At 39.2% G+C, this 12,447-nt stretch overlaps 1 protein-coding gene across 1 annotated transcript in view; it reads left to right on the top strand.

The window, feature by feature from the left end:
- Positions 1–2,488, top strand: part of MMRN1 (multimerin 1) — a 46,591-nt gene extending 44,103 nt beyond the window's left edge. The window contains exon 8 of the mRNA XM_074905575.1: positions 205–2,488. Coding sequence (XP_074761676.1) covers positions 205–626 — 422 coding nt within the window. The 3' untranslated portion in view covers positions 627–2,488. The remainder of the gene's footprint in view (positions 1–204) is intronic.
- Positions 2,489–12,447: the final 9,959 nt, after the last annotated feature.

The following is a 12,447-nucleotide window of genomic DNA, read 5'->3' as shown; positions in this document are numbered from 1 at the left end:
GGATACACCTATGACTAATTGTGGAGAAAAGTACTTTTTATACAATACAAAACACCTCAGAGTTTATGTAGAAGTACTGTGTTTCCATTGCTCAAGATACTGGATTATGTAACTTCATAAAAAGCTGCTTTTGACCTTCTGGCTGGTCTGAGTTGCCTTTCTACAGTGTAACATTACTTGAAATTGTTCTTTATTTCTTCCCAGATTTTTCAAAAGGATCATACAGATACGCACCCATGGTGGCTTTTTTTGCCTCTCATACATATGGAATGACGACTCCAGGACCCATCAGATTTAACAATCTGGATGTCAACTATGGAGCTTCATTTGCCCCAGCAACCGGGAAGTTCCATGTTCCATATCTGGGGGTCTATGTTTTTGAATATACCGTTGAATCATTTAGTCCACGTGCCTCTGGCTATCTGGTCATTGATGGAATAGACAAACTCACTTTTCAGGCTGAGAATATCCATAGTAACAAGTACACTGACAGAGTAATTACTGGAAATGCTTTATTAGAGTTAAATTATGGTCAAGAAGTCTGGCTCAGACTGGCAACTGGCTCTATACCAGCCAAGTATCCACCAGTAACTACATTTAGTGGTTACTTGTTGTATCGTACCTAATTCAGTCACAAATGTTACCAGTTACCATCAAATGAAGCAACCTGCGTGTGAATTTATTTTTGCCTTTAAATACTTACTTACTTACTGCTTAACAGCAGTAAGTTTCTCAGAGTAACCAAAGTGATGGCCTTTGAAATGCTGATTCTCTAAGTTGCTTGGTTGTAGCTCTGTGCACGTCTACAAAGAGAGTCCACAGGTTGGAGATGGGGGAAAAATAAGCATCTTCCTTATGTGCTTCCTGGGAAGCACAAATCTGCTTAAGTTCTACATTTATGTTGCATAGACATACTTACACGAGGTTGCTAAGAATCATTTCTCAAGACAAATAAAAGCTGGATTTCATTATTCCTTTACAATCTGTGTGCATACCAAAGGTGATGGATAGATTTTGATGGCTCAGATGTTGGGTTAGTACTTAGGTCATTGTATCAAGTGATAATCACATGTATATATTCTGTCTGGAAAAAATATATTTCTTTTTCATTTTGGCTGACATTATTACCACATACTTTGATAAGTCAGCGTTTAGTTGGTTCATGATTTTATATGTAACCGGTGTGATGGTAACAGATTTTACATGTAAACTTTGGCCTATGAAATACACAAAGTTAAATGAGATAATCATTGTACTTTCTAAGTTTGAGCTCTATAAATCTATGATTTTGTTTCTTCTGCATTACATTGACTAACTACTGAGGCAAGATGAAATAAACTTCAGTCTCCATAAACCAGAATGTGATTTACAAGCACCAATCCAATAAAAAAACCAAAAAAATTTAGCTCATGCTATGACTGCCTGAAAAAACCCCAAACCCCTCAGGTTTACATCCTTATCAGCTGCAGGGTCCTGGGCTGCTGCAGTTTCTTGATATCCCATCGACTGGTGTGACTGACCAGGTTTGTTTCTGGTTATTGCCTTTGTTAATGCTAACTGAGAAGGTTTTACATCTTTGTGTGTTTGTCTACCTCCTTTTCCTTATCCTCCCAGCTGAAAAAATAGTTTCTCACGCTCCATGTGTCCTTGCCAATTAGTGCCACCAACCAGGTTTGTTCTCATCACTGCCTCCCTTACCATGTGTCAGGCAGGTTTGTCTCTGCCTGTTCTTGTTTATGGCTCCTTTGACCAGCTGCCCTTAAAGGAGCAGACACTCTCCTTCCCTGGGCCTTATTCAGTTATTGTTAATCACTGTGCTCCAGGGATCTATGCCAGTTTGCTGAAGCCCAGAATGTTTTGAAGCTCCCTGAATTATTTTGTTTTCCACTGTCAGGAACTTTTCTTGAAAACACATGAGAATCTTCAGCTCTCTTCTTACTTAGTATTACTTAAGATACCTTACCAGATCTTAAGATGAACATGCATGAAATGACTGAATTCTTCTGTGCTGTATGTGGTTAAGAGAATTCACAACATCTTTCCTCAGGCATATAAAACTTGTCCTGGTTTCAGCTAGGGCAGAGTTAATTTTCTTCCTAGTAGCTTGTACAGTGCTGTGTTTTGGATTCATTGTGAGAATAATGTCACTAACACACTGATGTTTTAATTGTTGCTAAGTAGTGCTTATCCTAAGTTAAGGATTTTTCAGTTTCCCATGCACTGCCAGTGAGCAGGTGCACAAGAAGCTGGGAGGGAGCATGGCCAGGAGAGCTGACCTGAACTAGCAAAGGGATATTCCATACCATAGAACCTCCTGCCCAGTATATGAACTGGGGGGAGTTGGCCAGGAGGGGCTTATCACTGCTCAGGCATTGGTCAGCGGGCAGTAACTGCATTGTCTTCTCTTGGGTTTTATTTCTCTTTCTCTTTTATTATATTCCTTATCATTACAATTATATTATTATTAAAATTTTAGTTATCAAACTGCTCTTATCTCAATCTGTAAGTTTTACTTTTTTTCAATCCTCGCCCCCATCCCACTGGGAGAGGAGAGGGGAGGGGAGGGGAGAGGGGAGCTGCATGGCGTTTAGTTGCTGGCTGGGGTTAAATCATGGCAAAGCACACTTTCTTATTTGAAACTGAAATGCACACCCTCCACCAGGACCGTGGGTACTGAAGCATGTCTGGGGGCCTGTGCTTGTGTGCACGGGTTACCTGAACTACAGCGACATGCAGCACTGAACAGCGTTCACCCAGCTCCAGGGGGCATCCTACCATGGCTTGTGCTTAAGGAGAGCAATTGAGAATTGATGAAAACTTTCAATCCAAGTCCATTTTCTGAGGCCCTGGATTCACTAATTAATTGTTAAGGGATCCTGAAGCACACAAACATTATTAAAATATCCTATGTTTTCTTGAAAGATCTGGGAAAAAAAAGAGCTGCTACTCTAAGGGTCAACTGCAAATCTTTTTACAGGTTAGGATGTTTTGCTGTGTTTGTATTTTTACTTTGTTTTGGGATTTTAAGGACAGAAATCCTTTCTTCTCTGCACCTGATGGATTCTTACTGTACCAGGAACCCTGAATGAGTTTGCTACACACCTTTCTCCTCTTGCATACCATATTTTTCTGTAAACACTCAAAATATTTGATACACCACTAGCTCAGACTACTGTATCATTGAATTTTATTAAATATAATGACCACAAGCCCCAGTCCTTCCTTGTATGATTTTGTCATTTTAATGTGTTTAGTCCTCTTTATTCCTGCTGTGACTGTGGCTAAATGGCATGAAAATTACCCTGCAGATGAAATTCAAATGACCCACCGGAGACTGCATCTCTGTTTTAATGTGACCTTCTTCGCCCTTGCTGCCCTTGCCACTAAATTCTTCAAGCTGGGTCCTCATATTCACAGGTGCTATTTTACCCTGGCAGCCAGATGCCTTCTGTGTCATTATACTGGTTTTCCTTTCTCTTTCTCCTTTTTTATTTTCTTACAAAACTCACAAAATTCATTGGGGTAGAGTAAGATTTCTGATCAAAACCACATCTGTAGGAGTAAAACATATAAAAATAATTTCCCTAATAGAAAATAGTACTGAAGCTAATTCTAATTGTACTATTTAAAATAAGGAAGAAATAATATTTTTATAATAATTGTACACTCCCCTTTTTATACTGTCCAATAATCCGTTCAAATCTTTCCTCAGATGTATTAAAACTAAGTATATGCGACTTTGTCTATTAAAAACTAAAATGCAGGTTCTTCACTGTGAAGACAGGTTTGCATTGGCAGCTGAAGCTTTTTTATGGGGCTGTGCCTATGTACCTGAGCTGCCTGGACTAATGAAGCAACAATATTGAAAAATAACTGAGGATCAATAAAATCAGTCAGCCTACCCATTATGCAGAATAGACAGCAATCAGTCCGAACTCCCAGGAGAACTTTTTAGGCATCAACCAGGAAAGCTGGATCCTGAGGCACCTTGTCACCCCTCTGCTTTCATTTGCACACTCTGATTTGCATTCCCTAATGACAGCAGGCAGCAGATCTGAACGTTCATCTCTACCCACAGCCCCTGTGAGGGACCACAAAGCCATCCTGAGCCTTTGTACTTCAGAGTGAGCGGTGTTCTCTTTATTTGGGTGACTCAATAACCATGGCAACATTTTGTCTGGTTTGGCTTTGACAAGCCCATCCAATTTACTTTGGAGCCTGCATTATCATTTCCTCACCTATACCAACCAAGTTATCACTGAATGCATTCCCCAGACCCTCATATACTTAGCATTCCCACTGAGATCAGCAGTTTATTTTCTTCACATACCTTTTCTAGCTGAATAGCCAGCACAACGCTGCTCTGCTCCAGCTCATGCCAAACTTCCCTGCTAACACATGCCTGCCCGATGCTGACTTAGGGGTATTGCCTTCTGTCCATGTATCTGGGATATTTTTGTTTAATTATTTTCTTTCTTTTTTTTTTTTTTTTCTGAGATAATAACGTTGGCAGCAAGTGAGAAGAAAGCCATTATTTCTGAATTCAGGCATTAACCTGAGTGCTTCTATTAGAAGCAACACTGCAGCTAAACCCCACCCAAATCAGTGAGTATCTGATGAATTTGACCTTTGACAGTGGGATAACAAGTGCGTTGAGACATTTGCAAAGCTGAATCTTCCTAGCAGCTAAATGGCAGGTGAGCAGAAGAGTGCAAAATAAAATAAGAAAAAAATGCACCGATGTTTCCAAAGAACAAAAATGTATACCGTCTTTTTACACATCTTTAATTGGCTGCTACTTGGGTGAAGGAACTATTGCCTAGAAGCTCCACGGAATTCATTAACCCCTTCAGGCCATCCGGTGTATCACAGAGTTAGCAAGGTCTACATTTTTTCATCCATTTTTTTCATTTACTTTGTTTAATCCATGTTTCTTTCTACTCTCAGCTGACTGCTAGAAAGCCTGAGCCCCATACTCCTCTTCCCATGTTAGAGTGTTATCAGAAGCAGAAGACAAAAATCTTCTTTAGTTATTGTGGAGAAAGTTTTTGTACTTATTAAATCTTCCTGGCTTAATCACATTTTCAGCAATGTTCTGTAAGAAGTACAAGTATTTATCACCACTTTGTATTTAAAATATACAGCAGAAATCCCATTGTAGCCATTTTTTCTTTGCAAAGCTGCCATTCTTTCTTTTTGTATGATGGCAGGAGAGCTGTCTAGAGTGAAATATAATGAACCACTGTCTTTAGACAGGACTTAAGTCAAGAGTGCTTGGTAAGAAAACTTCATCAGCAAGCTGCTTCCTAGCTGAAGTTGCTAGAGATACGTTATAACCAACACACTGGCTCGTAATGAACTTCCTTGCCCTGCTTCCCACCCCCAGAAATCTGTGGTGGCTGCTAGCTGAAAACAGTCTTCTGCATTCACATATTACATGTAAACAATCTGAAGTGTTTCTGAAAATATTTATTGTGGTGGTTGCTGTTGAAGATTCTTATCTTAGAAAATGCAAGTTGCAAACAAAACAGACCATAGCTGTTTACAAACAGCCTACAAGTACTTCCAGAAAGCTTGCTATTCGGATCTGCAGGAATTGGGAGATACTATGCAAATGATCTGAAGTGCTCACAAGTTCTTTATAATACAAAATGCATTTTGAAAGCTCTTTGAACCCATTATTGGAAACCAGTATATCTCACATCCACACAAATTTAGAGTGATGAAGGCTTGAATGTCTCAAATGAAAACACACATCTGACACTAACCGTCTGCTAGAGCATTCTTCTTTCTTACCTAAATGCAAAGTCAAGAACAGTGACAAAAAAAAAAAAAAAATCATAGAATGATGGACATATTTAGACAGAGAATTATCTTCAGCTCTATCTGACTATTCCGACTCTTCTGCAAATTGCCTTGGGGAAAAAAAAAAAAGTTCAGCTATCCATTGGTAGGCTACTTATTGTTACTTGCTGAAAAAATACATGAGAAAATTGTTCTGACAAGCAAAGTGCTATTACCAGCTTCTACAAGCAAGAGCTAATGTTCAGGCTCAGTGTATTTAAAATATACTTTGTTCTAGAAGAACATAGTAGACATCAGGTATGGTTTTTGTCAATAATTTCTAGGGTCTAAGTTTATTGCTCTGTTACGTTGGCCCCAACACCTGGGCATTACTACAGCTTGTTAATAGGTCCACAGTATCATATACAATTAATTCTGGAAAAACAGGAACTCTGCTTACAGGAAAAGGAGAGAGATCTCACTAAAAGTTAAAAGGAAACTGTGGAATGCCATCAGCAATATATTAAATACAGCCTATCTTGGCCAAAAAGTGCTAAAGGTCATCCCTTTACACAGTGAATTTTTTGTGTAAGCTAAACAGAAGTATGATGAGAGTTATGAGGAACTCCCAGCTTCTAGGGCAAATTATATAGATCTAGGTCCACCCTTCAATTTGTCCGTGGGCTTGTCTTGTTTGCATAGGTTTGTATGTTGACTTAACTAGTACATATGGCCATTTTCCCCAAAGGAAGTTCAGATATTTAAGTAATTGTGACGGAAAGGCACAGATGCATAAGCCAGGGAAATAACACAGCCCTTATTTGTACCTAGTAAAACATAAAATAAATTTTTGATGTATCTTACAAACAACCACATATTAAACCGTCTGGAAGTTAGTTTTTTATCTAGCAAATATCTGCAAAATTAAACATTTGGAAGCTTTAAAGAAAATGCATAAATAACAATACATATGCCTTTCTAAATAAAGATTAAGAGAAAAATAAATTAAAACTAAGATATTTTAATAGACTCAACCTCTCTCAAAGGGAGAGTATTCATCAACAAATACGATGGCCAGGTGAGAGGAGCTGTATGAAAGGTGAGCCTTTATAGCTGTCTCCCCTATGATGTAGAAAGGCTTAATTTTGAATTATTTAAGAATAGAAACTAACTTTTCTCCGGGAGTTGTTGTCTAGGAAACCAGTTTCCATGTTTCACTGTGTGAGGTAGATTTTCTTGTGGGACTTCACCCCTGTGGTGTGATGTGAAGTTGATTTGGTGGGCATGTGATGTTACTGCACAAGTACAAAGCCTCACTACAAATACCAGTGGAGTCTGAGAGCTTGAACCACTGCTCCAGTGGAGCCCTGTGCCAGATGCACTATGTACATGGGTTTCAGGCTCTCACAGCACCTGTGTGTGTTCACTGTGACTCTGAGCTGAACCACAGCCCTGCCTTTTCTCAGCCTTTGCTGACTCCCACCCTGCATTTCTTTCTATTTCCCTGTCAGTTTTGAAAATGACCAGATTACGATGAATTTGGAAATTTTTGTGATTCAATAGCCTTGTACCAGACTTCTTCTGAGCCTTAAAACAAGCTCCTTTAAAAAAAAAAAAAAAAAAAAAAAATTAGTTTGCTAAATCCTACAGGCACCCTGATTACTGCAATTTTAGTTCTGTTATAGTACACTACAAAACTCCCAAAAGCTTGTGTGGAAGAAGGGATAGAGTATTCTTTCAATCTATTTGTACACAAACACAGTATTACTTTGCTGTTATTTGTGTGTGGATTTTTTTTTTCCCCACAAACAATAACACAAAAAGCTGGTGGGAGGAAATTATGTTTCAACCAGGTGATATATAGTTTTGTTAGAGGAGAAAATGCACATGGCTGAGAAGCTGTCTAGTGGTCCCGTGTTTTAAACTTCATGCTATGCTTTTCATTTTTACAGATGTATATACCACCTGACTCATTTGGTAGTTTGTTAAATACCTCTGTCTGCAGATCATACTCTCTGAGGTTATTTTCACAGTGACTGTCAATGAGACCACATGTGTACATCAAAGGCTCTCTACTGGCAGAGAAAAATAATTGACCTGTTATAAAAACACTTGGACATCTTTACAGGTTAATATATACTGTTGGTCGCCCAGCAATGCTGCCCAGAAAAAAGCTGTAGCCAGCAGGTTTTGAAACAGGATTAGAATCAGGTTCAAAGATACAAAGGTGGAGGAGGACAGTTAAAACCAAAGAGTAATTAAAAACAGTGCAGGAAGAGTTAGTCAAGAGCTGGTATGTAAATTTGTTGCCTGGTGTACAGGATAGACTTGTAGAGCTTTTTACCACTGCTGAGTGTCAGGTGAAAAATGCTATTCTGTGTCGATCAGAAAAACTTCCTATTTGCTGAAGACAGAGGATGAATGGCAAGACATATAGATCTCTAAAATTAGCTTTAATTAAAGCATTTAAACACAGGTAAAGTCTTGATGCCCACCTGAAAGCAGAAAGGAGGTACCGAATGAAGAATCATGTGACTTCTGAAACTTTCCAGGAAAACTATCAATGGGAACAGCAAGACTGAATCTGAGTGGATGTGAATAGCATGCTTGCCTTGTTACCGAGAAGGACATGATTAACTTGGGGGGCATCTGGGCATCTTGGGCAATCTCAGCTCTAATTGTGTCATCTCCAGGTATTAGATCAGAACTGGGGTATCGCTTACAAACGGGTGTGTAACAAGCCTAACTCCAGCTTGTGCATTGATGTGTATGTACAGAGCTTTCCTTTGGCTTATGAACACTGATAAAAATAAATTCATTGAGTGAAGTGTCCATCTCATGTCGAATTATCTGATGCCAACTGCATGCAATTCTGAATATACTTTTGCAATAACTTACCATGGAAAACGTTCAATCCTTATCTAAATGAGAACTGCTGAATCAAATTTAAGCCAAGTAATATCTAGTACAAAAATATTTGTTTAAGAAAATAATGAGATCGCACTTTGCTGTTAAAAATCTCAAGACTGACTTTAAAGATAGTAGCAAAATTGTCGAACAATCTTTCCGTATATATTGAGGGAAGCTAAAAATGGAGAGTTGGTTTTGTAGCACTTTAGTTCTGCTAACTGTATTGAACTTCTAGGAGGGAGGAAGGCTGTTCTTCCTGCATACGGAGAGTAGTGATAATGGTGGTATTAATGTGGCAAAGTTTTTAAAACTTCAGCTTAGGTAGTTCCAGCAATGAATAAATATTGAACTGTATGTGTGTCGTTCCTGCTGTCTGTTGGGATAGAGCTATATGGAGGAAAATGTGCACCACAGGTACTTTACTGCAATGATGTTGAAAAGAGCAATGTGTTTGACAGAAGAAATTAACATTTACAGCAGGCATATAAAAATTTGAAATATCAGAGAAGTAGAAGTGCCTGACAGTGTTGACAGGTTAAGAGCCAGGTTCCTGCTCAAGTCAAGTTTTCTTGCTAGTCTGCTGTTGTGTTTGTACCTTTTCACCTTCAGGACACTCTAAGATACAATTATGAGCTTCACAGCCTGCAGTCAGCGTGAGTATTATGAAGAACAATGTCTGTTTGCCATCTATGAAGAGTGTGACTAGTGAATGCTGGTAACTTGCTCCTAAGCCACTGATGGTCTTAGTGTGGATCACTGATCTCAGGATGAAGTGTTGCCTATAACCAGGTATGCTGCTGTCTTTATAAACTGGATAGCTCTTGCTTCTTAGCTATTGACTAAAATAATGATGTCTGGTGGTATAAGGACTGTATTGGAGTAATCTTTCATCACCATCCAATTCACTACTTTTCTTCCTACAATTATTTTCAAAAATGCTGGCAATGACAGCTTGGTTATGAAGTCACTTCCCAAATAACACCTTTAATGAGGAATTTTGTTTGGGTTTTGATCTTTCCCCAGCACGATGACTATCCTCCGCAGAGTTACAGCACCAGTCATATGCTTGTGTGTGCTGAGAAGAAGCATGCTGCAAGTGCTGATGTTGTTGGACCTTTCTGTCAGACCTGACAGAATTGATCACAGCAGTTCATCTCCAAAGTGGTCAATACTTTCGCAGTATTTCAATCTTTCTGCAGCGAATCCCACACAGTCTCTTTCTGTGATACAGGGATTGCAATTGCAATTTCCATCTCACCAGCCTGGGCTTTTTTGTCTGGCTTGAGGACTCCCAGCCTGGGACTGATGCAAACAAAAACAATTTCTAGATGGTGGGTTTCACATGGAACCAGAAAGTGCCACAGACACCCAGAACCAAAGATAAATGAGAGACTTCTATGTCTCTCAGCATAAAAACTAACTTTAGTAAAGCCACACTTACATGTAATTGCAGAGATCTTAGCTCCTAAACTGGTGCCATACATGGTTTTATACATTTTGATTATGAAAAGTAATTTAAAATACACAGAATGATTCTGTTTTCCTTACCTCCTGGGACTGATGTCTGATACTTTCTTGTTGGGAGTGGGACTCTTTTGTCACACAGTTTCAAACAGTTACCTTGAAACTATGTATTCCTCTGGAGTCCCCAAAGGTTTTGAAGTTCTTCTTCACTTCAAAATTCACTTTAAAATTCAAAGAGGCTTTGCACAAATACATAGGTACAAAAATGCTTTCACAGAGACAGTAGCAACCCTTTTAAAAAATCCCCCCATTTTTACACCCAGTTGCATTACAGGACTAATTCTCTTTGCAGCTGGCAGATCTAAATTGCACATTTTGAAGTCACAAATTTTCCTCTATTTTCCTGGAAGCTGTGAACCCAATTCCTACATAAAACTATCCAGATTGTTGAACTGCTCTAATCTTTCAGAAAATAGTGACATTTTGCTTTGGAAATTCACTCTGATTTACTTGTATGTTGCCAGTTTTACATGAATTGCCAGATATGCTTGCAAATCTAAAATCCTCCAAATTACATGTCTTTTTTGCGCATGTGTATTCACAATCCTTTTATCTGACCAAATGGAATGAGTTCAGGATTTACAGGGCTAATTTGATAATTATTGTAATGTGCAGATGTACAGAAGTGTACCAATTCAAGACTTAAAGACAAGCCCAATAAAAACAAAAGGAAAGCATCATGCTTTTTCTGCCCTCTCCTTCCTTTGTACCAATACCATTTAAAACAGTTTTTCCAACAAGATTAATACAAGCAGCTTGATTCTTAAGGATAGTTATTATTTTTGAGTGCTCTGTCGAGTATAATTACACTGTCAAGAGTTCACTTATGTTCCTCTGGTAGACATGTGGCTCTGTTTCAGATTTCCAGTTTCTCTTCCCTACAGGATCTGCGCCCCTTAAATGACTGTAACATTGCTACCAGTCTAATACATTTGTGTTTGTGCCATGATGAGTTACACGCCACCTGCCCACAACCGTAGCTTAGCGCTGAGCACATAAATATGACAGTCCGTTCCCCAGAGGCTCCTGCTTTCTGCTTCCTAACAGGTGGCTGCACGGCATGAGCCTGGGAATGTCACCAGAAAATGAAAGTGGGAGTGGAAGAAAAGGAGAAACTGTTGAGAATGTACAACAAAAAAACTTTAAAAGCCTAGTTGTGAGATGCATCCTGATAATGAGGAAAGAAAGTATGTTACTGGAGTGAGAGAAGTCAGCATTAAGGGAAACGCCTCACAGGGAGAGGAAAGAAAATGCACTGTGAGCTGAAGGCTGCCATGCTGCTGGAGGGGAGCATCCAAGACTGGAAAGCAGCAAGCGACAAAGGAAAAGCAGTATTTAACAAGAGATACTGAAACAGAGGAGAAAAATATAGAAAAAAGCAAGATTAAGAAAAAAAAAAAAGGAAATACAAGGGGAAAATTCTTGTGGGCAGTGGTTCATTAGCTAACATTCATGGCATCTGTGTCATTTCCAGAGGGCCAAAGCTCAGCTCAAGGTATGCTTCCAAATAGATTCAGGTCTTCTCAAGGAAGGGAGAATGAGTCCAGCTGGTGAGCAAGATAAAACAAAGAGCAAGAGAGACACTGAAATAGTATTTTTGTCCTACCACTGACTTTCTTTCTCGAAAGACTTGAGCTGTTCTCGAGCTAGGCAGTGACATTTTACCCAATCAGCACACACCTTTGATCACAATTAAGCATTTATATCAGGTTTGCTGCCATGAAGGGAAGACCTGAAAAATTTTTATGATGAGAAGAACATGTTTTCATATATTCCTGATTTTTCTAAGCCAGATCAATTTGTCCTTGTGCTGTTTTGTAGCAAACTATTACAAATTGCTACTGCTTGGTTCCTTTCCCACCAATATATGCTATTATAACTTGTGTTGTGTGACGCAGGAGAGGGAGAGACAAGGTAAGTCTTGGAGGAGGCAGAGCAGAAAAAGTTGGTCTTAAGGTAATGCTTGAAAAAAGATGAAACACCATGGGGCCCAAGTTTGTTCTGAAAAACTGTCTCAACTCAGATGGGAAAACGTGGTGAGAGGATCAGCCCACCTGCTCTGCTTTGTCCTCTCCAATTTGCCACTTCCAGGGGAAGAACATCCCTCTGCTTGGGAGGTGTCGGGGACACCTGTTCTTCATCAGGTGGTTTGAAGGGGAGAGACAACATTCTTTTAGGAGCTCAGAGTTGACTGATCACCTCTTTCCACCTGTCCTGTAAACTGGAAAT

The sequence above is a fragment of the Athene noctua genome, chromosome 4, assembly GCF_965140245.1.
Source record: "Athene noctua chromosome 4, bAthNoc1.hap1.1, whole genome shotgun sequence".
In the NCBI taxonomy this organism is placed as follows: Eukaryota; Metazoa; Chordata; class Aves; order Strigiformes; family Strigidae; genus Athene; species Athene noctua.
This window is presented reverse-complemented; position numbering and strand designations above follow the sequence as displayed.